The following is a 27986-nucleotide window of genomic DNA, read 5'->3' as shown; positions in this document are numbered from 1 at the left end:
AAGGCTAAACGGAGTTTTGAAACCCAGAACCCGGGAGGGCATACGATTAATCAAATATGTAGTAGTAAGGACAGCATCCCCCAAAATTTAATAGGAACATGAGATGCAAAAGGAGGCATCTAGCAATCTCAACCACATGGTGGTTCTTCCTTTCCGCCACTCTATTCTGTTGTAGAGTGTAGGAACAAGAACTTTGATGAATAACCCCACAGGTCTCAAAGTAGGATGAAAGGTTCTTCTCAAAATATTTATTTGCATTATCGTGATCGGAATGTTTTGATCCGGGTGTTAAACTAGGTAAGAATAAGTTAATGAAACTTTTGCACAATAGTTGGTACTTCATCCCGAGATCTCACGAGGTAAATCCAAGTATAGCGAGAAAAATCATCAATAAAAAGAATAAAATACTTGTAACCCCCCATAGTAGGCAAATGATATGGCCCCCACACATCAAAGTACAGAATATGAAAAGGAGAAATAGATCTTTTATTACTTATTGAATAAGAATGGCTACAATATTTCGCAAGTTCACATGACTCACAATGAAGACTTGATAAAGATATTCCCTTAAACATGCTGGGAGACAAATGTCTCAAAGCAAAAAAAGGTAGATGACCAAAATGTAAATGACATAACATGACTCTATCGATAGACTAACAAAACAAACTCCAAGGCTACTCCATTAGGTGGTCCAAGACTCCTATCAGGTGTGTCTAACAAGTAGATTACATTCGCCTCATGGCCACTCCTAATCGTCCTCTAAGATTTCAGGTCCTAAAAAACACAATGAGTAGGAAAGAAGGTTATGCTACAATTCATGGATTTAGTCAAGCTACTAATAGATAAAAGGTTGGTATTAAGCTTGGGGACATGAAGAGCAGAGGATAAGACAAGAGTGTCAGAGGCTTTGATATCTCCTTTGCCAAAGATGGGAGCAAGAGACCCATCAGCAAGGGATATCTTCTCTTTACTAGAGAGGAGCTAATATGAACAAAAGATGTTAGATATACTAGTCATATGGTCTAATGCACCAAAATCAATAATCTAAGGGATTTTATGATTACCAAAAACAATAGCATGATTTGCAGAAGCACGAGTACCTGAATGAGCAAATGCGGATGATGAGGTATTGCCTGAAGGGTTGGATGCTGAAACAGTGGTCTTCAAGTGATTAAGTAACATCCTATACTTTCCAAATTATGCTTTTACTGTTGCCAGTTGCTCCATAGCTGATTTTTCTTCACTTTCTCTATTTCCACCCCCAGGCATTGTGGCAACATTAGCATTCTTAGGCTTCCCAGTTTGACCATTCTTCTTGAAATTGTTGTTATTGTTGTTGTTCTGAAACCTGTCCAGAATAAGGTCTGAATGAAGTTTCCAACAAGTGCCCTTAGTATGCTTCAGTTTCTTGCAGTACTCGCATATCACTTCTTTCTTCTCAATCGTCCCTTTTGGCTTTATTCTAGCATGTGCAAAGTGTTCTATAGGTGGTCCCTGTAATTGTATTTGTCTCTTACTCTCTTCACTACTTACCATAGCATATGCTTGAGCAAGAGTGACCTCATCTTTGGCCAGGATGTTCTACCTAGTAATGTCAAACTCAGGGTTGTCTTGTAAGAAACTCAAATACCCTGTTTCATTACACCAATTTTCTAAATGTCTCTGTATCCTTAGTGCTCTCCCATACAATTGTCTCCATAACATCAATTTCCTACCATAGTGACTTCAACATGGAGTAGTAAACTGCTACACTCTTCTCCCCTATCTCAGATTGTTCACATCACTCTTTCAACTTATAGGCTTTAGCAACATTTAACTTTTGTGAATATGTTTCTGTAACACTATCCCAAATCTCCTTGGCTGAAGTCATCCAAAGGTAATGTTGACTTATATGGGGCTGCAACCATCCAATCACTGTGTAATTCTCCTACATCCATTTCTCATACGCAGGGTCCATCTTTGCAGGTTTCTCCTTACTGCCTATGAGATACCCTAGTTTACTTCTACTACAAACATAAATTCGTATAGACTATGCTCAGTCTAGATAATTGGTTCCATCTAGTTTAATTGTGCTCACTCTATTCAAAAAGGAATCTACCGGACCAACCCAGGATACCGGCATCTACTTCATTTCACTTCCAAATTGCTCCATTGATCAAACGAAAATCAAAAAACTAGTTTTTCAGTCTTTATAGACCTAACTGAGGTCAGCCCAGTACCAGGAGATTCAAAACCTAGGGTTTCACTGCACCTGGTTGTCGGAGAGAAAGAGATAAGAGGTAGCCATTCCTGCCAGAGCTTTCCAACCTTCTTCAAATCTCAACGGCACACTTCTGGGGATCAAAATAAACCTCCCAAGCCCTGAGTGCCACGCCCAATCCTTCTCCTTGTAACTTGAAAAACTCTCTAGTCAGCTAAGGTTTTGGGCAGAAAAATAACAGCTTCACTTCTTGGCAATCTTTGGCCAGATTCTAACTCTCCAAACCCTCTACCAACTAGGAAAATAGTCCTCTGATTGATCCGGAAATTATCTCTCCATACACTCTTCTGATCGAAGGGTGTATGGAAAAAAAAAAGGAAAAACAAAAAGGAGGAAGAATTGATCTGATGCCAAGATGTAAATCTGTCCTTCAAATCTGATAGAAAAATACTGATTATAGCAGAAAATAAAGAGAGAGAAAAGAAGATTTCAGCAGAATAGAAGAAGAAGAGAAAGGAGAAGAGAGTTCAATGGGTTCCTCTCTCCCTTCACTAATCTGAATTAATTAGGCTAATTACATGTCTGCCCTTAAGTGGGCGGCCAGCTAAGCAATAACTTAAAAGAAATTAAAATGAAGTTAACAGGCCCATTCACACAAAATAAAATAGTGCTTAAACATAAAACAAATACTGGGGCCTATTCAGCCCAGTCTCTCTACAGTGGGGATGTAAATACCTTGTCCCACAAAAAATCTATACAATATATGGTCACTCTGCTCATAAATAAACAAGAAAAACAGTCTGAGTGCCATAAGCAATCACTTCACATGAAGAAAAGGCAGCCTCAATGCATCTCTGCATAAGGCCATAGTCATGGCATCACTAATCTGTCTAATATCATCATAAATGAAGTTCTGAAGTGAGTTGCACAAAGCATTTGCCATGAATCAATCACTCCATTACCTTCCCTGTAAATATGATCCATACTCTAAGCAATATCTGCAAGCTCTAGATTAATTTTGTGCGTAATATACCACAACTTCCGGGGCCATTCTACGTTACCCTGCACCATTTTAACCATAATTCTTTGAGTCCACATAAATGAAATTACGAAAAACCCAAAGATCTCATCAAAGCAAGTCCTTCTAGAAGTGCCTTAGTTTCCACCTCCATATTAGACATTACTCCATAGAAGCTCGAGAAACCTGCAATGAAATGTAAATGTTTGTCATGAATGACCCCACCACCACTGCTTATAGGATTGCCCCGAGAAGCCCTATCCACATAAAGAAGAATGGCATCCTCATGTGGCAGTGCCAGATAGACCAACCGCACCTTGTTCACTCTGGCTTCCAACATCAAGGGCCCAAAGTTCAGAATCTGAAATGCCTCTACTGCATTCTTCTTTTTTCTTTTTTGATAAATACTGCATTCTTCATTTTTCACAGCAGAGAACCAAGGGTGGAGAGAGCATGTAACCAACCTTCTACCTTGGCAAAGAATCTTTTCTATTCTCCATATGTCTATCATTCCTTTCCTTCCAAACCTCCCAAACAATTAGATTAGGCAACAATCTTACCAAGAAGCCCCATTGTTTCCATTTGTGGATAAAAGTGTAAAGTAAACCACCTATAAATCTGCTAGTTCACTGAATCAGTATCAAAGGGATCCCTAATATGTTTGAGAAATAGGTCCCTAATATGTTTAACATCTGAATATCTTTGTCACCCATGGAGTTTGAGAAATAGGTCCCATCAACAGGGAGTTTATTTAACACGTGGGCAATCCATAGGTTCCTTCTCTGTTGAACTGTCTGGACAAGCCACAAAATTCCTTTCACATTGCTAAAATAAAGTAGGTTATCTAGGGAAATTCCCTACACACACATGTACAATACTTATATTTGAAAATGTTCTGTATTTGAATGCCTTTTTAGATGTAACAGGTAATTTCATTGATGCCATAGTCTTGAAATATCTTGGCATCATGGATATTTACTTCAACCAAACTTGCTGAATTGCAGGGATATTTGGAGCAATCTGTTCAAGCACCCCCAAACAATCACGAAGTTTTAGGTGATTCTGTAGCTTGGGGTGGTTGTACTATTATTTACTTGCTTGGTCAACAACTGCACTTTGAGCTCTTTGATTTTTCTTATCAACTCCTCAATGTAGCAGAGGTAGAAACTGCATCAATTACACAAACAGTTAAGACTGCTAGTTTTGTGCAGGTCAGTTAAAATATTATTCTTGTTTCATGGCATTTGCTAACTTCCATTTCTACTGAATTACTATTTACTGAAGCTGCATCCCTTTCCTTTAAAAGAACGAGTTACCAAGTGTTTCTCATGCCTCATGCCTCATCTATTTCAATCCACCCTTTAACCAAAGACACTATCGCTACTTTCTTTTTCTTTACCAATCATTGACTGTTTTTCTTTTTTCCCTTTTCTTTTGGTGAAAAAGGGGTGGGAAAGCCTATTAGAAGCTATGAAGAAAGCCAGAAGATTGAACAACCATGTATTTTCAATGCTGAAAGCACGTTGCCCACTCGAAGACAAGACAGCATGTGCAATCAAACAAAGTGGTGCCCCCCTTCATCGGATCAAGTTTGAAAATACTGTCTCTGCATTTGAAACACTGCCGCAGAAAGGTACATGAATGTCTTGTGTATTCAAATATTCCTATGGCCTCAATGTGCTCTTATGTATTAATTTCATTGTCCATATCGTCAAAATTTTGTGATAGTTACATCATGTAATGTCTGTTGACTGAATGTGATTAACTGACCCCTAATAATATTCATAAGTGGAAAACTTGCAACTTTTCTAATGTCTGTTGACAGAATCAAATCATTGTCCACAGCAGATACAAATTCTAATGTCATGTTACTCAAGTAGAGCGTGGAATATGAAAATATTTTAGCATCTTTATCCAAGCCTTATCTCAACTATATGGGTCAGATACATGAATCCTGTTTTGCAATGTCAGGTCCATTATTAAATTATTAGGACTTAAATCATTTCTTACTACTTCGACCAATTTCCTTTTTGGTCTAGCCCTACCCCTATGGCTCAGTTTGGAAAGAGTACAAATGCAAATATGTACATTGCAAATATATACAAAAATAATGCAAAATATAAGATTTTGCACTCTACATATTTGCATTTGTACTCCTTCCAAACTGAGCCTATGAACATGAAAATACTTGTAAGTAGAAAATTTGCAAATAAATATGAAATGAAGATTTTCTCCTCTTGAGTTGCCTTAAGAGTTAAGATTATTTAATCCCACTTCAATATGCATTAAGATCAGAACTGTGTAAAGAAAGCATTTAGTCCCATTACTGTTGTTAATAAACATTAACAACTTATTGTTAATAAGCATTTAGTCCCATCTTCTGAGAAGGAACATTAAACCAAAATATAGAATCTCTGTTCCCTACTGACATCGAAGGTGAAGAGCGTTCTTTGCCTTATTGAGGAGACAGCAAGACCAAGAATCTGAAACAGAGAATTCTCACAGAAAAGATGTGGCAGGGTAAAAAACAGAAGACCGTTGACCTGATTTTTCTGCTTATTGCGCATGGCACAATAATTATAAATTTGCATTTCTCTGTTGCTAAGATATTGAAGATTGGCAAGCATGTTTCCCATTTGCTTAATGGATCTTATAAATTCTCTGTTGTTTCAATAAAGATATGATTTTGAATGTTCCACCCAACTTCAAAAGAGAGATGGATTTGAATTCAAGGTTTAAAATATCGATACGCCTGATACACTGGTAGGGGCGTATCGAGCGAATCGATACCCTTTTTTTATTTTTTTTTTATTTTTTTCAAAACCGGTCCAGGGGGGCGGTTTAGGGCTCCTCCACCCCCTGAACCGGTCAGACCCCCGATACACCCACTATAGGGGCGTATTGGAGGGGTCCCGGAACGATACGTATTGACTGATATGTGTTGATACTTTGATCCTTGTTTGAATCTGCTCTGAGGTTTGAACATTATGTGCACGGCAACTCTGTCCACAAATGCAGTATTCGTTTTAAAACAAGAACAATAACAACCACCACAACGAGGCAAATTCTATGATGCCGGAAAAAAAAAAAAAAGAAAGCAAATTTTCTGAACACGGTTAAATGTACTGGGAAAAGAACTTTAGGAAAAAGATAAACATCATGCCTTTTTTAACTAAAATATGTCTGGTATATTGTCCTTTCCACAAATGCATCAACGAAAAGAGCAGAAGGAACATTCAAGTTTTCTTAGCACTTTAGTCCTAACACTTGCCTTTTGTCCTCGAAGTAGAGTCGGTTGCACTGGTTCGGTCCCCATGCTATCATAGAACTTGTATTAAAGGCTGTAAATGAGCCAAGATAGGTAAACTCCTGTTAGTCAACTGAATGCCTGAGCTGAATTTCCACCCGATTAGTTACCATTTTATGATACCAGTTGATTGGTTATAAGCATTCCCAGTACTATAATCGAATTTTCTTACAAATTACTAAACATTTAAATCTGAAAAAATAAAAATAAAAACTTGATTTGTATTAATTGATACCAATGTTTTCGAACCGTCGTTAACCTGGATGGTTGGACCGTTTGGCCCAAGAACCATCTAGGCAACTGGTTCTGTTTTATCTCAAACCGTTGAATTGGTCAACAATTTGTTAACCCAGGTGGTTGAATCACTGACCCGTTCAAGGGTTCTTGATTGTTTTTTTAATTTTAATTATTTTTTAATTTTTTTGTCAGAATAGGCCATCCGTTAAAACTGAACAGTCAAACATTGACCTGGTTTGATATATAAATATAAATATTATAATGTGCTTATATTTTTTCTGTATTAACAAATTTTGGTGTGCGAGCACTGAGCAACAAGCTGAGCCCGAGTTTGTCTAATTCTTGCCGACCTAAACTTGAGCTTGCAACATTTGGTTCTTCCCAAACCTTGTTCAGTCGTATTATTGCCCACTAACTGAGGCGAGCTTGGTAAAGCCTGGTAACAGTCGTATAATTTATCGCCCTCGTTTGGAAATTGGAAATTAGACCTCTTCGCTGAATTTAAATATATTAATAAGTGGAGGAAAAAATAATAATAATAATAATAATAATAATAATAATAGTTCGACTTCAAATATGTTATACGGCCTTTTATTACCCCAAAGTCTCAAACTGGTCTGTAGCCCAAGATCATTACTATAATTGGTCATTCATCGTGTTCAATTACCAAAATCTATGATTTCTTTGCTGTTACCTCTCTCTCTCTCTCTATATATATATATACTTTGTGAAAAAGTCACTTGATTTTTAAAATTGAAAAAAAAAGGAGGGCATTAGAGACAGTGAGACACCGTTGACACTTATGTTAGACAAATAAAAAAATAATAAGGCCCACTAATATAGCACATTTTAAGTCAAAAATAAAAAATATATATTCGAAAAATTACGCAGGGTCCCACAAAGTTCCCATTGTTCACATGTGACCAAGAATAAAAACAAAAATATATATATTTTTATTTAATAACTAATTATTAATAAAACAAAAGAAAAAAATCTACTCTTTTAATTTAAGTATTTTCAAGCAAAAAATAACATGTGGTCCCACTTGTAATTACCACCTATTCACATCTAACCAAGAATAAAAACAAAATAGTTGTTTTTATTTAATAATTAATTATTCATAAATAATGAATAATGTGACCAAGAATAAACAAAAAATAATAATTATTTAAAAATAAATTAATAAAAAAATTATTTACTTATTAATGAACTATTAAAATAATAAATTATTAATAAAAAACAAAAAAAATAATGAATTATTAATAAAATAATTAATAATGAATTTTTTTGGTAATTTTAGGTTATGCTTGGCAATTTTTAATAATTTTTGGCAATTTAATAATAATAGATTATTTTATTAATGTTTTTTTGCAATGCTTTATTAATTATTTTATTAATAATTCATTACCTTTATTTTATTTATAATTTATTTTATTAATAAATAATTATTTTAAATTATTAAATAAAAATAATTATTTTTTATTCTTGGTCAAATGTGAATAGATGGGAATTTCAAGTGGGACCCACTTGTTTTTTCCTCTTGAAATCACTTAAGTTGAAAGAGCTAGATTATTTTTTTGTTTTATTAATAATTTTTTATTTTATTAATTAATTATTAAATAAAAATAATTATTTGTTTTTATTCTTGGTCAGATGTGAATAGGTGGGAATTTTATGTCTCGCTTGTTATTTTTTCTCTTGAAACTACTTAAGTTATAAGAGCAGATTGTTTTTTTGTTTTATTAATAATTAATTATTAAATAAAATTAATTACTTTTGATTTTATTCTTGGTCACATGTAAATAGTGGAAATTGTATGTAGGACCCATGTCTACTTTTTCAAATAATTTTTTTTTACTTAAACCATGCCAAATCAGCGGGTCTTATTATTTTATTATTTGTCTAACGGAACTGTCAGTGGCGTCTCTAACATCGTCGACTTTTGCCTTAAAATGGCCTTTTCACTATAGTTTAAGGGCTTAAGAGGCCTTTCCAAACTTTAGGGTCAAAAGTGACCTGTAAAGTTAAAGGACCATTAGAGTCAAAAATCCCCTTTCTATATATATTTAGATTTTTAGTATCTACTTTTAATTTTTGACAAATTTGTAAAAATAAAAATATTCTTATGATGGTACAATTCACAATTCAACTTTCTATATGATTTGTAATATACAATTTTTAGAACATTGATAAAGACCAAATAGCCACCCCTATAGCAGACATGGAATATGACCAAAACCAAAGAAGGGTAAATCTTGTGTATAAGCGATGCCTTGAAGTAAATTTTTGCCAACACACGAAGTAGCAGCAAAAGTTTTAGAGGATCATTCAAATCAGACATTTCATTATCTCAGAACATGCAATTTTGTTTGGGTAGGTTATGCACTAAGGTGATGTTTGACATCCAATGCCTAAAATTTTGTTTTTCAAATGTTAGAGGCGTTTGACGCTTTTGACGGGGTCTCACGTCTTATCGCATTGCATTTCAAAGGTGATGAAATAACATTAATGCCTCCACTAGCATCATTTATTTAATAATAGTAAACTAGCAGTGACTTTGCGATGCACCGGAAAATCCTTGAATGTCGGGCAAGTTCAGGGATAAGGCATTCCACTCCTCATCAAGGATGAAGAATCTTCGAATTTTCCTGCCTCGTCTTCACTATTGGGTGAGTTCAAGTAGAGGTGTAAATTGGGTCGTGCTGGGTCAGCATGACACGACCTGCATGTGGCCCGCACAAAGTGCGAGTCATGCCATATTGGCCCACAAGGTGTCTCGGGCCGTGCCTCCCTCCTCTAGAATAATTTGGGGAGTCGGTTCGGCATGGCCCACATCTCGAGCCTGCATGGACCTATGTCGTGCCGTGGGCCGAGCTGGTCCATGGGTCGGGCCTTGGGCCAAGCCATGCCACACACCAAGCCAAGCTCAAGGCAAGGCACTCACTCCCCGTCCAAGGTTTTTAAAATTGGACCAGATATGGAACTGTTCTGGGGTCGAACGATCTGACTGTTTGGTCTGAACGGATGACCTGCTCTGACAAAAAAAATAAAAAATTAGAAAAAATAAAAAAGGCCAAAAACTATTGTCCAGGTTGACAGTTCGAGCGCCCAGGTCAATGGTTCGCTAACCAAATAAACGATTTTTTGACAAAAAGCGGTTTTGAGGTGAAACGATGTCAGTTCCCAATTTTTCCAGTCTAACCATCTAGTTTGATCGAGTTTTGAAAGCACTGTCCCCGTCAACCCAATATTCAATTTGATGATAGAAATGATCAAAAGGATATATTGAGTATCAACCACATGGTAAATTTTTAAAAGTATACTAAATTGTCTTTAATATTCAAAAATGTAATTTTATGAAAATTTTAAAAAATTTATTGTACTTGTGTAATTTTGAAAATTTATTCAAATTTATTTAAATTTTTATTAAATAATTTATTTTCTTGTTAAATGGTTTACATACAGAATTATACTAATTTATCTTATAATTTCTAATATAAACTAACCAATAATTTCCTTTTTCCAATATTATACTAATTTATCTTAATAATTTGTGTAAATATTTGTTCAAATTATAGTTATCCATTTCCCATAGTCATTTATCTTTAATAATTTTCAATAATTTGCAATGAAAATTACAAAATTTTTCAATGGTTTTCCAAAATCTATCAAATGTAATAAATTTTCCTAAAATTTTCAATAATTATTTAATGCATTTTAAATAAACTTTCAAATAATTTATATCTTTTAATTTCAAAAATGTTATTTTACGAAAATGTAGTTTTATGAAAATTTTTGAAAATTTTATTACATTTGTGTAACTATGGGGATTTTTGAAATTTTTTTAATATTAAATATATTTTTTATTTGGTAGTTTACTAACAAAATTACACTAATTTATTTTTTATTTTTCAATATAAATTAATTAATATTATAATATTTTGTTCCCCCATTTGTATTTGGTTATTAATTATAATAATAACAATAACTAAAATTTTATACTTTTTGATAATTGTTAAATATAATTCTCAAATTTATAGAAATTAGTTAAAGAGTTTTCAATTTCTATAAAATATTGTTAATGAGTTAATTAATAACAATATTTATTAAGTTTTGGTAATTTACTAACCTTACTAATAAGAATATTTAATTTTTGGTAATTTACTAATCGTATTTATTAACTTTTGGTAATAACACTATTTAATACTCATTGAATATGGGTGGGATTAAATATTAATATGAATATTTTAAATGAGGGAGAGTGGATATATATTGAGGGGGATGCATTTTAGGAATTGATTAGGGATACAGGTAGCATGATACTTTCCTATTGGTTTAAATGAGATGCCTTAGGAGGGAGATTATAGGAATATTTTTAGGTAGTTAGGTGACATGGAGCAAGGAGAGGCATGGTGACGGGACCCGTGCTTTGTTAAGCGAAAGTTAAACAATAGACCCAAATTGATACAACCCGAGTTGGTGGGTTTTCGCTAATGGTTAATCGGTTTCGAGTGATAAACTGAGGACTTGATCAGATTGATTTTGTTGGCAAAATAGCCTGCAACTGAACTGAAGCAATCATTGAACACTCCTAATTTCAACTAAATTTATAGTCTAATCTGTAATAAATAACAATAGTTTAATCTCTAACAATTATTGAAATTTTATAGCAAACGTACACAATCATTGAAAATAAGTTTATAATGAAAATATAATAGATATATAAAAAAATACAATAGTTACAAAATATAATAAATATTGAAAATATACTAAATGAGTCAATAAATAGTGTAATCTCAAATAATAGTTTAATCTCTAATAAGTATTAATCTATAAATTATAAAAATATATAATTACTAAAAATAAATTTATAACAAAAATACAATAAATACGATAAATTAAATTTCAAAAGTTAAATAATAGTTGTTTAATCTCCAATAATTATTGATAATTTTATATTAATTAACAAAAATAAAAATATATTTATAAATAATTATTGAAAGCATATTTATAAAAAACCAATAAATAATTACTGAAAATAAGATAAATATTAAATATAGTATATACAAATATATAATGAATATACACTATTATTGTAAAATTATTACTAATAAATATAATTGTGTTGATAGTTATTTTTTATAATTATTAATTGATATAAGTGAAATTAGGTATTTACAATATTATTTAGTTATTTAAATAATATTGTTATTTAAATTCTTAAAATATTAATTATTTATTTAATTTAATAATCCATAAAATTATAATTGTTCTATTATTACATAATTCGTTATTAATTTTGTAAAATATTAAATTATTATTAATATGAATATTATGAATTCAATTATAATTATTTTTCTACTTTTAAGATTTTTTTGAATTTATTACATAATTTCGTTATTTTAACTATTTAAAATTTTGGTAGGTTAAATATTTTGTTATTGAAATATTTAAATAATATGTAAAATGTTTAAAATTTTTCATTATTTGAATTTTGTTTATTTTAGTGTTATTACGTAATATTAAATATTTTGTTATATTATTTAGCTATTTTTAATGTTTTTATTTAAGATTTTTAGTTATTAAAATATTTAAATAATGTTTCCTTTTTTAATGTTAAATTTTTATTATTTGAATAACATTTAAATTGAATAATTCGTAAAGTTATAATTTATATTGTCACTACATAATTTCATGATGAATTTTGTAAAAATATTGAATTATTAATAATATAAATATTATTAAATATATTAATTTTTTGTGTTTTGAATAAATATTGTAAGTTTAGTATATAATTTCATTATAACATTTAAATGGTTCTAATTTTTTTTTTAATTGAAACATTCTTTAGATAGATGTAGATAAAAAGTAGGGGAGAGGATAAATAGGAATTAGAGATAATTTAGGAGAGAATCTCTCTACTAAATTAGAGATAATTTAAGAGATAAATAGGAGTTAGAGATAATTTAGGAGATAAATATGAATTATAGACAATTTAGGAGGAAGTGGGGGAAAGTGGTGCCACTTGGCTAAACATTAGAAAAGCAAATCCCTCTTTCTTTATGGTTGTTATAAATAGTTAACCATATGTTATTTCCTTATTGGTTTAATGGTTAATTATGTAGAATTAAAAAAAAAATCAAAAAGAACAGAAAATTAGGAAGGGGGTTTGAAGCAAGGAGAAGGCTGCTAACATGGCATGACCAATTTTAATATATATATAATATCATTATTATTAAGTAATAATAATAATAATATTTTATTTAATATTATCAAACAGTCTATTTTAAGGATAAAATAGTAAATTTCACAATTTCAAAAGTTAGAGAATTGCTCCAATTCAAATGTCTTATCTTTTAAGAACCTCTAAAAAACATAAAATCATTTGTATTTCTTTTTAGATTTTAGACTTTAATAATAGCTTTTTGACTTTTCGAATATCAAACTTCAGATTTATCAAACTCCACCTAAGTGGCAATAGTTCAATGTGGGTGGATTTGTAAACATCTATGTCTATACCATATAATGCAAATATTTGCCTTGGTTTCCATACAGCTATAAAAGTTAAAATCACAATATTTTACAAGCATCACTTCATATAAGGTAAATATTTAAAAATTATGGTTATCCAAATATTTTAATCTTTATATCTAATCAATGAGTTAAGGTATTCATAGAAGTACTATAAAAAAAGGGAGGATGGTGGTTCAGCCCAGAGTCAGAATTCTTAGGCCCAATGTACAATTGGGGTAGGTACCAGCTCGGAATTGATGTCAATTCATGGACGGGCATTGGTGTCTAGGGTGGGGGTATTTGACATTTTTAATTTTTGTAGGTTTGCAGTAGAATTCAGATCAAGGTTCAAAGTATCAACACGTATCAGCCCGTATTGGCCAATATGTATCATTCTGAGACCCCTCCGATACACCCCTATAATGGGTGTATCGGGGGTCTGACCAGTTCAGGGGGTGGAGTCAATTCGCCCGATACGCCCCTACTGGCATATCGGGCATATCAATATTTTAAACCTTGATTCAAATTTCTGCGGTGAGCTGCAAGCTACAGCGTACTTTTTAGTAAAAAAAAATCATAGTCTAAATATCTTTACATCCTTCCCTTTTGTTTTTTACCCTTTTATCTTGCACACCTGCTTGGCCCTCACACTGGTATCTAAATAATGTGAGAAGCCAGCATTTGGTACACGGCTTAGTTTGGGAGTGCTTAAAACTAAGTACTTATTCAGAAAAGCACTTTTTTGGGCCAAGACCACACCAATAAGCACTTATTTGCATTTGGGAAATAAGCCCGAAATCTTACCTGAGAAACCCAAATTTTGGGCTTATTTTTAAGTGCTTATTTCCTTTCTTGCCTATCTTGGCCTGCCTTGTCATTTTGAAAATACCTATACTGCCCCTATTTAAAATAAGTGCTTTTTTACTAAATGTTCATAAGTGTTTGTTAGAATAAGCACTTGTTTTTAATAGAACTTATTTTTGAAATAAGCACTTATTCAATAAGTACCTCTCATTGTAGTTCTTACCTCCACTATCAATGTGCAGCATGACTGCATGACTGCATGACTAACTATAAGCGCTCAAAGGCAAGGTAGAGCAAGCTATGCTGTATATGAGCTTAATGACAAAATAAAAGAGGGATGGCATGAAACGGGATCCATGAGCCTATCCACTAGCTGCTTCAATCTATACATTGGCCAAAAATAGGATCAGCTTTTATCAGCCTTTTAATGGCACACGCTTGCTTATGCTTCAAGACACCCTTTGACAGGTCTTTAGTAGGTAAGGAAACTGAATCCCATTCCAAAATGATTCAAATCTGGGGGTCGTCACTCCATTTTTAATGGCACCCAGATAGACCTGTTCATGGGCCGGGCCGGGCCGGGCTCGGGCTGGGCTTTTAGTGTTTATTAATAGAAAAATAATAGGCCCGAGCCCGAGCCGGCTCTGATAAAAAGCCCGAAGCCCGACCTAATAAAAGAAAATCAAAATTTTCCCTATTCAAATAGACATTATCTATTTTAATTCAGATGTTTTTTTCCCCTATTTAAATGAACAATGGGCCTACAAGTGAATCAACAACCTTCTCAAATCAAAAAAATTATTCAAATGGACATCACATAGGGTTTTTACTTAGGTTTAACTATAGGTCGGGCCGGGCCGGGCTCGGGCCGGGCTATTTTGGCAAAGCCTGAGCCCGACTCGAATTTTATACGGGCCGGGCTTTTTGGCCTGAGGTTAAGCCCGCAGGCCAAAAAGCCTGTTCAAGCCCGTCCAGGGGTCGGGCCGGGCCGGGCCGGCCCATGAACAGGTCTACACCCAGGCAGTAAAAAGAGGAAAAAAAACACCCTCAAACTAGAAGTACAATCAAACATGAGTGTCTCCTTCAACAAGCAAGCAATGCCCACCAATGCTGGCTCATTAAGTAAATACTTAGGTTGAACCGAGAGACTGGCCTGGCCCAACCAAACAAGCCAAACTGAGAGTTCTATACTTGTACACCAGCCCTATTGATTTTGTTCTAGAACAGTGATGAATTACTAGCACGTGAAATTATCAATCATATCATCATCTGCCTTATTCCACTGAGAGGGCATCTACATGGACACTATTCTATTCCTTCCATCTAATGCTATATCTCTGTTGAAAGATGAACTGAATTTTTTTTACTGGAAAAAAAAATAACAGAATTTACAACTATGAAATAAGTATCAAAATTAAGGAACACCAGAGTTTACAATTGGTGGAGGTACTCTGTTGCTTCATTCTACAATAAAAAAGAAGGTGAACAGACTAATAATTTAATTTGCCACTTTGCCGATATAGAAAATTAAATTTTCCTTTTAGTTGGATATTCCATCCTGATACCAAATTCCTATCTATAAAGAACTAAACCTAGGAGGAAGCCAACCTTAACAGGTTTAATAAGATTGCCTGTTAGTAGCAATAAGCCAATTACTGGTGCATCAACTCGACTAAAACACCATATAAATATTAGTGTATTACATCATCGCCAAGCTCCACCCTCGTTTCTTCGTCAGCTTACCATCTTCAAATATTTTCCTCACCTTTGCAGCCTCATCCCACTTACTGCCAGAAGCATATAAATTTGATAATAACGTATGGTACCCACATTTGTCTGGTGCCGATCTTGAAAGTTGTTCTCCTGCAAGCTTACCAAGTTCCATAATTATGTTTGTCTTGCATGCACTTAAAAGAAATCTCCAAACAGCATCACAATCTGATAAAAGATTACAATTGGACCCCTCATGGTGCCCATTTTTTATCAATTGATATGCTTCTTGTAGCCTACCTGCCCGTCCAAACATGTCAATGATACATGTCAAGTGCTCCAAAGATGGCTGTATCCCATATTTGCTGACCATCAAATCAAAATAGTGACACCCCTCATTGATCATGCCAGAATGACTACATGAAGATAGTAAAGAGACAAAGGTGATGGAATTTGGCTCAAAGCCATCTTCTTCCATCTGCAAGAAGAGTGAAGATGTCTCTTCCCCTTTCCCATTCACTCCACATGCAGCAATCATTACATTCCAAGAGCTTTGATCTCTCAACCTATCCATTTGATCAAACAATGATCTTGCCTCGATTATGAGGCCGTTCTTTGCATAAGCATCAACCAATGAATTGGCAACCAGTGTGTCTGAATCAAGGCCAAGTTTCAAAGCAAAACCATGCACCATTTCACCACCTCTACCACCTGAAATGTAAGTGCATGCCTGAATAATGGAGATCATTGTAACCAGGTCTGGTTTATGCATGTTCTCCAACTGCATACAGAGAAACAGTTTTAATGCCATGGCTGAATGACCTCTCTTGACATATCCACCAAGCATTGTATTCCATGTGACAACATTCTTGTGAGGCATAGAGTTAAAAAGCACCTGTGAACTTTTCATGCACCCACATCTAATATACATGTCTATCATGGCATTGTTAACGGTAGCATGTGAATCAAAACCTTTAGAAAGGCAATACCCATGAAGCATACTCCCTTGTTTTAGAGATCCTAGCTCACCACAGGATTGAAATAGCATCACCATAGTGATAGAATCTGGAAACACATTACTATTGAGCATTTCAAGAAAGAGAGGAATCCCTTGCTCAGCATGGCGATTCAGAACGTACCCTGAAATCATTACGTTCCATGTCACAGCACTAGGATTCTGTATGCAATTGAACACAGAGGTCGCAGCCTCAATATCCGAACACTTGCCATATGCATCAACCATTGCTGTACCCAAAACAATATCACCATCTAACTCAAGACCATTCTTGACAATGATTGAGTGGATTGATCGAACTCCTTGCAGATCTGCAGAGTTTGCATATGCAGGCACCACATTAGCAATAGTGAATGCATCAAGTTTCAAATTGGCATCCACAAACATCTGTTGGAAAAGAAGTACTGCCTCATGGTTATACCCATTTTGTGAATACCCTGCAAGTAATGAATTCCATGAAATCAAACTTTTTTCAGGTAAATCTTCTTCAAAAACACTTCGAGCAAACTTAACTGCCCCACACTTTGAGTACATATCGACAATGGAGGTTCCCAACCTAACATCAGACATTAGTCCACTGCGTATCAAATAACCATGAATAGTCTTCCCCAGGTCAAGATTATGAGCCTGCCCACAAGCCAATGCCAACCCCAGAAAGGTAACTCGACTAGGATCCAAATTCTCAAATTTCCTCATGGAGATGTAAAGCTCAAATGCTTCAACCCAATATCCACTCCGTGCATAACCCGTGATCATCGAATTCCAGGATATTATATCTTTCTTAGGCGTATCATCAAAAACCTGACGTCCAAGATCTAATCTTCCTACCTTAATATACATAGAAATCAACGAATTAACAATTGGAACATCTGAGTAAAGCCCGTTCTTAATAACACAATCATGAATCAACGAGCCTCTATCTAGGCTTCCCAATTCACCGCAAGCCCTAATCGCATAAGAAATAGAAGCCACATTTGGAAAGAAATCAGATTCTAACATCTGATCAAAAATCACGACAGCCTCTTCATAAAACCCATTGGACCCAAAGCCGCACATCAAAGAATTGTATGTAGTATAATCTCTAATGGGTATTTCTTCAAACACCCGGAAAGCATCTTGGATTCTACTCAACTTTGAGTACATAAATACAAGACAATTACCAATAATTACCCAACTTCTGAACCCAGATTTTATTAAGTAACCATGAAGGCCCAAGCCGGTATTTGTAGCGGAGAGGGCTGCACAACACTTGAGAAGCGGAGGGAACGTCCAGCAATCCGGCTTCCAGAATGGCGTTAGAAGGAGTTTCTTGAAGAGAAAAAGAGATTGTGAGAATCGACGGGTTGAAGTGAACTCTTGGATAAGATTGTTCCATGAGATGGTGTTATTCCGGAAAAAAGAGGTGACAAGCAAAAGATGGTCAATGATCTCTTTGGGACTTCTCTTCGAAGGGGATGAAGGAAGGATTGAGGGAAGAGTGGAAGCGTAGAAGCGAGTGCGGGAAGCAATTTTGGGCGAGTGAAGTGAGGGATCCGTGTTTTTGGGTGATCGTTTCCCTGCGAACTGTTACAGCACGCAAACGAAGATGTCGAGAAAACGAAGTACATTTGAAGCTCCAACCAACATATGAATAAATCGAATGATATATATATATATATATTACTTTGGCTGATTGATTATGTAATTTTTATATATAATATTTAAATATTTAAAAATATTATATAGAATTTATATATTTATATATTTGTATAAATAAAATATTTATTTTATATATTTACTAATTACTTAAAATAATTAATTAGTTAATTCGAACATTAATTCAATTCAAATTTGATCAATTTACACCTGTAGCATTAGATGTAATTCTAGACCCTCGAATTTGTGTTAGGCTAAGATTCTCAACAATACATATATGAGTTTTTAGTGGACTCCAATGGATGTTCGAGAATTTGGATCCGCAAGGGAACTCCTGAAAACCCTTGTAGCTGGTTGGACATGGGAGTAAAATGATAAGAGGAAAGAGAAAAATCCAACAAACCTTTCCACTGGGAAAGTATGGATTGGCGAGGATGGTAAGTAGGAGTGCAATTTTAATATATGGATTTAAAACACGTTTTCTAAAAAATGACTTTTTTAAATGATTTACCTTCGAAGGAATTATATTTTATATCTATCAATGGTCTATTATAAGCTCATTGATCTAACTATATTTTATATCTTCTAAATGATTTTCATGATAAGAAATAATTATAAGATGGGTTTATCAATGATCTATCAAACTCATTGATCTAACACACTAATGAATTGTTAATAGACTGGAAGGTCTATTAAGCCCCCTAGATCTAAGAATAAGTTATTTATATATTTTTTAATAAAATGTTTCTAGAATTTGTCGATACATGCTTTTCCCAAGTTAACTTTTAGACCAGACTAGACCGGATGCATTTAATTCGGTCTATGGTAGTTTGTAAGAATATTGTATTATAATTACATATTTTAGGTTCTTGGTATTTGGTATTGTTGATTGTAATGCATCTCTTTATATAAACTCTTAAAATGTGCATTTATTCTGTATTTATAATTTATTAATAGATATTTCAATATTAAATTTAGTATTATTGATGTATTTGTAAGATTAATAAGAATTTCCTATATATTGTGATGTATTGTGATGCATCCCACCCTAATGATACGAACCTTAATTATATAGTTATTTTATGCTAAATTTAGTAGGCGATTAATATTAAATATTAAAGTTGCACTCATCTAGCCAATCCATACATTACCAACCGGGAGGACAACCTATAAAAACTATCAACAAAGTTTATATGAAAAGTTTAGAAGTGAGTAGCAACTCTTTGACCTATGCCAACAGTCATAAGATTGCCACCACCATAGGTCCATTTATACAAAATCGGCATGGGTTCCATTTTGGGATAATAGCATATAAGGGCAACTTTTGCGGTTCAATATCAATAAAAATAATATTTTTAAAAAAATTTCAAAAAAGGTTAACTTTTTAAAAATAATATTAATAAAGAGCAAAAACACTGTTCATCATCTTCTTCTTGTCATTTCTTCACCAGCGTCGCCGTTCACCGCTATCCACCCCCGTCGTCCGCTACTACCCGGCGCTGCCTCCGCCCATCTCTGCCTCCGCCTCCGGCAACGTTGCCAGAGGTGGCGGTGGCGGCACTGGTGGTCATTTCTCTGCCCAATGCCGCCACCTTTGCCCACCTTCGTCTCCACTTCCGTCAACGTTGCTGGAGGTGGGTGGAGACAAAGGTGGTGGCACTGGGCAGAGGAATGACCACCAGCGCCGCCGCTACCACATCTGGCAACGTTGCTGGAGGCGGCGGCGAGCGGCAGCGGGTGGTGGTGAGTGGCGACGGACAACAGTGCTAGTGAACAAATGGCAAGAAGAAGATGATGAGCAGTGTTTTTGCCTTTTATTGATATTATTTTTAAAAAGTTAACCTATTTTTGAATTTTTTTTAAAAATATTAGTTTTATTGATATTAAACCCCAAAAGTTGCCCTTATATGCTATTACCCCTTCCATTTTCAATCATGCCACTCATCATAGAATGCACCTCACATAGCATATTAGCATGTATTGAGAACATCTCCCATGCTTGATGTCGTCATTCATGGGAAGATGTTCCAATGCACGACTGTAATGCCATGTGAGATTAATGTTTCAAGCACACTCTATAAGGAGCAAATCCGAATTCCACGTGTTTAGGCCTTTAAATACCAATACTACTCTTGAGTTTTCTTGGCTTTTTCTTTCGGAAACATGCCAACCAACAAAAAATCTATATCTATATTATTATTAAAAATGTGAATGATAGTATGGAATTTTTGTTTGACTAAAATACCCCAATTTTTAATTGTAAGGACAGAAATGTAATTTTAATTTGATCACTCTCTAATTGTATGGATAAAAATGTAATTTGAACAATCATTTTTCTCCTCATTCAAATTCTTCTCATTAAGTCATATATTAAGGCTATGTTTGGTTTGAAGGAAAAAGGAGGGAAAGGAAAGGAAAGGAAAGGTAAGGAAACCTTTACAAATCTTGTATAGGTTTCCTTACCTTTTCCTTCAAACCAAATATAGCCTAAAGGTATTAATTTTCATTAATCATTTTTATATATGTGTGTGTGTAAATCTTATATTTAGAGTATTAACTCACATTCTTTTATTGAATCTTACATTAATTAGTCATATTAAAAAAGTGGCAAAGAATAATTGATAGTATTGATCAATGTTTTCAAAACGTTGTTGACCCGGATGGTTGGACCATTCGGCCCAAAAACCATCCAGGCAACCAGTTTCGTTTCACCCTTAACACATTCCTGGGTCAGAAACCGTTGATTTGGTCAAAGAACTACTAACTTAGGTGGTCAAACCGTCAACCTGTTTGATTGGGACAACGGTTTGTGATTTAAAAAGGAGGCAGAGAAGATTGAAGAATGACCTCTGGGACAAGAATGATGTTAGATCTGAGATCGCATCATAGAGAAATTAGATTTGAGATCTAAGATCCTAGTTCTCAAATCTGAGAGAGATCCAATGCTCAGAGCCTTGAATGTTGCATTGTTGTTGTCACTATCGTCATCGTCGCCGATGAACGTCGGGTGATCCTCCTCTTTCCTTCCCCCCTTCCTTCCTTTCCTTCTTTTCTCTCATTCCTTTCCTTTTTCTTCCTCTCTCCTCCCTCCTTTCTCTCTTTCCTTTCTTTCTTTCTTTATTTCTTTCTTTCCTTCCTTCTTTTCTTTCTTTCTTTCTTTCTCAACCAAATGCCAACAACCAAATATGTCTCTTTCTCTTAATAAAAGCAAGGTTCAAAAAATCGACACGTATCAGCCCATATCAGCCGATATGTACCGTATTGGGAGCTCCTCGGTACGCCCTACAGAGGATGTATCAGGGTTCTGACTGGTTTAGGGGGTGGTGGAACCTTAAATTGGCCCCCCTGAACCGGTTTTGAAAAAAAATATTATATTAAAAAAGTAAAAAAAAAAAGTACCGATACACCCCTACCGGTGTATCAGGTGTATAGATATTTAGAACCTTGAATAAAAGACTAAACTGATTGAACTGTTTGACCCAAACGGTCGAACTGGTGACCTGGAAACTGGTGGCCAGAACTGTTCCATTTCTGGGTCAGTTTTTAAAGCCTTGGTATTGATGATAGAAATAAAATGCAAATTTAAAAACAACCGAAAATGGAGTTGTTTTTCTGTTTAGTGGCAAGTCAAGAATTCAACCTTTTGGGTCAAATATGTCAATCATTGATATCATAATTAAATAATAATGACAATAATTAAAAATATAAAAAATACAAGAAATTGTAAAAAAACATATAAACACATCTCTAATATCATATATTCATCATATTAAAGAAAAATAATATCATATATTCATCATATTAAACAAAAATGTGTGATAAATAAAAATAATTTTTATAAACATAAAATGATATAAATATAAAAAATCATAAAAAAACTTTAGAAACATATTATTTACTTTCATCATAAAAAATTGCCTACTAAAACGGAAAAATGCTCTTCCTGGGACAGGGAGGACATTTCACATATGGCACTTAGGAATCGAGTCCCACATGATTATGTGGAATGATGATGGGAGGCACCGGATAAACGGATAAAATTTGGTGTAATCAGAGTGTATAACCATGATTAGTATATGTCCGATTCAAATTAATTACATGAAGGAGTGCGAGCGAGAGAGAGAGAGAACCAATTCATATCTGAACCACTAATCACTCATCCAAATTCCAAAGTGGACGTTAATTACTGTCTACTTGTCTAGGCCCCACATGCTGTTGCTGCAGTTGGAGACTTGGAGACTGTAGCCAGAGTCTCCAACTGCTTCACCTATGGTCTCCCAACAGTTCCATTAGAATTCTCTCTATTCAAACAGAAAACCCATGCAGAAGCAATCTGCATTATCATCCGAAATTAGTTCATCATCCATCACATCCTGATCAGATTAAAAAACACACCAACATATATATATGAAGGTACATATCAAGCTATTTTCTGGGCGACGCCACTGCCGATCGCCCTTCTGAAGTTCTGATGCTAGTCACCACAGTAGACCTGACGAGGATCGTGGCTGCAGGTGGTGGTGGTGCTGCCGTTGGCGCCCAAGAACCCGCCCTAGACCTCTACATGCATGGCATCCTGGGAGGTATTAGTACTACGGCTAGGCCAATATCCGGCTTGTTGGGAAACATCTACAGTGGGCAAGTGTCCTTTTGTCACGGGGTTAATCGTTGGGGCCCCGTGCGGCACTCGAAATGGGCGAGTAAGCCTACGAAACAAAGCAAACACGCACATAAAGGCAACAAGATGGCACACGAATTAGCAAAAGGCTATTTGTATTGCATTAATCAGTGGTAAGCACAAGCACACAGTACAGTGTCGAGGGGATCTCGTGCTTAACCTTTACACGCTTATGAGCTCACTCGACTACCTACCTCCCCTCAAAGAGTACGTTAAGCTTTTGGGGGAGTGACAATAGGAAACATCAAAATGATGGAAAAGCATACTAAGTAATTACAACAACGCCATTGGCGGTCCCCCTTACAAAATACAAGCAAAGCCCACCCATGACACACATGTTGACACCATGAAGGCACGCGGTTGGCACTCTGATGGCTCACTGTAGGTGCTTGATGGCGCGGCGAAGGAGTCACCTGTGACATTCTCCCCCACTCAATTCGATCTATGTCCTCGGAGATCGGCTTCGGCTGGTCCCTTAGAGTCACTGTTGCGGAAGGAGGGTTCTTCTGCTGCTCCCCAAACCGGCTGTCGTCCAAGGCCGAGGTGTATATTTTGGTGGCATGGTTGGGTTGGCTCATCCTGTTGGGGTTTCCTATGGCTAAGTCCTTGCCTGGCAGCCTCAAGGTATGTTAGTGGCTGGTTTTGTTTGGCTAAGGGGTAGGTTTGGGCCAGGTAAGGATCAAAATGGTGTTTTGGATTATTAAGGTGTGGATTCCCATGCATTTTTCCCCAAGGGTAACTCACAGGGCTACTACGGGAACTAGCCTTAGGGATGAAGTGAATGTGGTCCCTAGATGGCTTGGGTGGCACTCGCTCTCCCCGGTGGTTGTGGTAGTAGATGTGGGCAAAGTTTGACACGGCCTTGGGTCTTCTTCTGTTGGGCCCACCAATTGTGGGCACTTGCGGCTTCTGCTGCGAAGTCGACTTCTGTTGATGTGGTTGGTGTTGAAGCTGATGCTGCTGTTGGTGTTGACTCGGGCGCTGGCATTGGTGTTGGCGCTAGAAATGGAACTGTCTTGGGGGTGACTTCTTCCTGGTGACGACTTCCCAACCAGTTCCAGTGTCGATGTGAGGTACTTGACAGGGGTTCTTCCTTGTTGACGCAGAGTTGTCTTCATGGTTGATAGTTTCTTGGTACAACTGCAAGGCTGAAAGCTGCTTCCCAAGTATCTGCAAGGCGGATGAGACAGGAACCATGCAAGGGGAGTGTTCGTCCAGAATAAGCAAACTGTTGATGTGTGGCATAAGCGCTGCTTCCGCCTGCTTGAGGAACTCCACTCCAAGAACCACCTGAAAATCATCCAAGGGAACCACAGATAGATTGATGGGTCCTTTCCATGGTCCAACTCGGAGTTCTACTCCACGGGCCATGCCCTCTACTGCTTTGGCCCCAGAGTTGACAGCCTTGACCCACCCAGTTTGTTTGGTGGTGGTCAAGCCGAGTCGCTTTGCCTCCGCAAGCAAAATGAAGTTGTGGGTGGCCCCAGTGTCCACCAAGGCTTGGGTCGGCCTCCCGCCGAGGGTGATGTCTACATAACTCAGCCCCTTGTGGGCTTTGGTGGGCCGCTTTGATGTGGCCTCTTTCTTGACCATGGCATTGATGAGTTGGAGGGCGCCTACTCTTGGTGCCGTTGTGGGTTTCTCCTCATCGCTTTCTTCACTATCGCTGAGTTTGGCGATGAGGGCAGTTATTTTCTTTCGGGTTGGACAGTCACTCGTCCAATGCTTCCCGTTGCAAAGGTAACAAGGCGCAGGAGGAGGTCTCCTAGTGGATTGGTGGCCCTGGTAGCTTGGGCCTCCTTGTGGCTTCTTCCCTTGTTGGTAATTGTAGGGCTTGTCCGCGGGCACTGGCTTCTCCTTTGTAGGGGTTGATTGTGGATCTCCCCCACTCAGACTCATGGTACCTGGGCTGGATGGTCTTTGCACATCTTCCTTAGGTGTTCTCAGATCAACAAGTTGTTCAGCTATGGCCATGGCGGTGGCGAGGTCCTCAACCCCACGTCGCTGGAGTTCGATCTCAGCCCATGGCCTGAGACCGTCCATAAAATTGAACAGAAGATCCTTGTCTGACATGTCGGTGATCTCCAGCGTCAAGGCCGAAAACTCCTTGACATAGTCATGTAGTGATTCTTGATGTCTGAGATTCTTCATTCTTCGGCGTGCCAAGTACTCCACATTTTCTGGGTAGAACTGTTGCTTGATCTCCCGCTTGAATCCAACCCAAGTGTCGATGGTACGGGTTCCATGTTCAATGTCTTGGCAACACCTACGCCACCATAACATTGCAATATCAGTCAAATACATAGCAGCTGTACGTACCTGAGTTTGGTTGTCAATGATGCCAGTGGCAGAGAAATATTGTTCCAATTGCCACAAGAAGTTGTCAAGCTCCCTAGCATCCCGAGCGCCCGAGTAAGGTGTTGGCTCTCGGATCTTGATGTTCATGGAAGCTAGGGTGGAGGGAGTGCTAGGTGTGTTGGCCACTGCCCTCTTTAGGAGAGTCATCTCATCTCTCATCTCATCCAATTGTGCTTGGAATCTGTCTAGCAAGCCCTGTAGGCTGCTTTGGGAAGGCCCAGCTCCCGAGTTCTGTATGGTGGTGTGCATGTCTCTGAAGGCGCCATTGAAACGTCATTCTAGTTCCACCACTGCATTCTCAACCGTCTCTAGGTTGAGGTGGAGTTCATCAACCCGATCTCGGGTTTCTCCCACTGTCACCTCGCAACGTAGGAGGCGCATGTCCACGGTAGCTAGTTGGTCGACTGATTTGTCGTGCTTGCTAGCTTTAGTTGTACGCCCCTTTGGGGCTTGTGTCTTGGTAGGATCGTCAAGTGGAGCTTCGTCAGTGTCGTGGGCTTGAATCCGCCCATGTGGTGTGTCATCGGAAATGCCCCGATTGCTCTTCATTGGGTCGATGTAGGGACGAAGATAAGGTCCAAAGTATTTGTAGGAGCTCCGGCTCTGATACCAACTATCACGGGGTTAATCGTTGGGGCCCCATGCGGCACTCGAAATGGGCGAGTAAGCCTACGAAACAAAGCAAACACACACACAAAGACAACAAGATGGCACACGAATTAGCAAAAGGCTATTTGTATTGCATTAATCAGTGGTAAGCACAAGCACACAGTACAGTGTCGAGGGGATCTTGTGCTTAACCTTTACACGCTTATGAGCTCACTCGACTACCTACCTCCCCTCAAAGAGTATGTTAAGCTTTTGGGGGAGTGACAATAGGAAACATCAAAATGATGGAAAAGCATACTAAGTAATTACAATAACGCCATTGGCGGTCCCCCTTACAAAATACAAGCAAAGCCCACCCATGACACACATGTTGACACCATGAAGGCACGCGGTTGGCACTCTGGTGGCTCACTGTAGGTGCTTGATGGCGCGGCGAAGGAGTCACCTGTGACACTTTGCTAGGCCAGTCGGATTCATTCCACCTAAGAATGGCGTCCCCATCCCTAACACTAATGGTGCAATCCCAACTGTCAATGTCAATGGTGTCCCATTGAGTACTAGTCTTTCTGCTACAGCTTTTACTTCAAATGGTCAAGTCATTAGTGGCAACAATTGGGACCTGATGGGTTGGGCACTTGGGCTTGGGCTTGGGCTTGGGCTTTGGAACGATCACAGTCATTGATGACATTCTAACATCTGGGCCAGAATTGGGTTCCCGGTCAGTTGGAAAGGCCCAGGGAGTGTATGTTGCAAGCTCTGCAGATGGAACCACACAGATTATCAATGTTTTTTAAAACCGACCTCCTGGTTTTCCCAATGGTCGCGGGTCACTGGTTCGACCAGGCGGGTTGAAAATTAAGTCCGGTGACATCATAATTAAAATAGTAAAAAACTATTATTATATACATATATATGTATATAACAATATATGTGTGTATATATATATATATAACCTGTACAAATATCTAGAAAATGATATAAAATTATAAATAGCAAAATAAATGTCTGAAATATCTTAAAACTTATAAAAAATGCCTAATATTTATGAAAAATACATATCCAAAAATGCAAAAAAAAATGTGAGAAATTTTGAAAAATTGTAAAAAGATAAGGGGGCTCGAGTTGGGACTTTTGGGGATTTTTTTTTTTATTTTTTAAACCTAAAAATGGACTAAAAAGTATAGGTCGACAGTTGAACCGTCGCCCGCTTATCAGGTCACTGATTCACCAGTTCAACCATTCGAGGCATCCGGTTTGCTGACTTGTCAACAGTTTTTATCAAATCCTAGGTTTTATGAGAACCAGACCCGAAAAGTCGACCAGGTGACGGTTCGAACGATTCGACTGTCCAGGTCAAAAACCTTGCAGATGATGGCTTTCACAGCCATGCTAGAGGGTGGGGAATATGGAATAGCCTCGACCTCTTTGGGGTGGGTGAACAACATGGGAGGTTTAAGAATGCCGGTGGATTCGCGGAGGTGTGATCGCTGGTCCCGTTCGGTCAGCATGTTACTGATGGAGCAAAGACACTACTAAGAATCACAGTCCACCTCACCAGAGAGTTAACTTTGGTTGTTGGCCTTTCTTGTTGAGAGAGTTTCTAGGTTGGGCACGTTTGCGGTAGTTCACCAATTCACGGGCATGCTTTTGTTTTTACTCAAAATAAATCAAAAGGCAATTACTATTTTGCCCACTCTCATGGTAACGTACCCAACCCAGAAACTCTCTCAACAGGAAAGGTTGTTGGCCCCCCAAAACCAAAGTTTTTCCCCCTACTAAGTGTTATTATCTAAATTGCAAAGCAAATTTGGGTGTCCCCATATCAAATTAAATTGCCCTATAGTGTCCCAAATTATTTTTTGTGTCAAAAGTCACATCATTTTTCATATGGAGTTATAAAAT

At 36.8% G+C, this 27986-nt stretch overlaps 3 protein-coding genes across 4 annotated transcripts in view; 2 read left to right on the top strand and 1 right to left on the bottom strand.

The window, feature by feature from the left end:
• Nucleotides 1–5030, top strand: part of PIR121 (transcription activator) — a 172341-nt gene extending 167311 nt beyond the window's left edge. For both annotated transcript variants that reach the window (XM_088894769.1, XM_088894770.1), the window contains exons 30-31: nt 4223–4429; nt 4665–5030. In XM_088894769.1, the coding sequence (XP_088750895.1) occupies nt 4223–4429; nt 4665–4859 (402 nt within the window). In that variant the 3' untranslated portion in view covers nt 4860–5030. The remainder of the gene's footprint in view (nt 1–4222; nt 4430–4664) is intronic.
• A 10748-nt stretch (nt 5031–15778) lies between these two features.
• On the bottom strand, nt 15779–17947 carry LOC104589160 (pentatricopeptide repeat-containing protein At1g18485-like). The gene has a single exon (XM_019196268.2). It carries the CDS (start codon nt 17945–17947, stop codon nt 15779–15781), a length of 2169 nt encoding a protein of 722 aa, XP_019051813.1.
• A 4963-nt stretch (nt 17948–22910) lies between these two features.
• On the top strand, nt 22911–27676 carry LOC104589161 (dirigent protein 18). Its single transcript, XM_010247381.3, is given in 5 exon segments — nt 22911–23083; nt 26523–26726; nt 26728–26869; nt 27453–27492; nt 27495–27676. Coding segments are annotated over 5 exon segments (741 nt in total).
• Nucleotides 27677–27986: the final 310 nt, after the last annotated feature.

The sequence above is a fragment of the Nelumbo nucifera genome, chromosome 1, assembly GCF_055504915.1.
Source record: "Nelumbo nucifera cultivar China Antique chromosome 1, China Antique-T2T, whole genome shotgun sequence".
NCBI lineage: Eukaryota > Viridiplantae > Streptophyta > Magnoliopsida > Proteales > Nelumbonaceae > Nelumbo > Nelumbo nucifera.
The sequence above is the reverse complement of the archived record's forward strand: the minus strand, read 5'-3'. Positions and strand labels throughout refer to the sequence as shown.

Coding starts and splice junctions, on each gene's coding strand:
- LOC104589160 (XM_019196268.2), bottom strand. CDS start 17,947: ATGTACTCAAAGTTGAGTAGAATCCAAGATGCTTTCCGGGTGTTTGAA.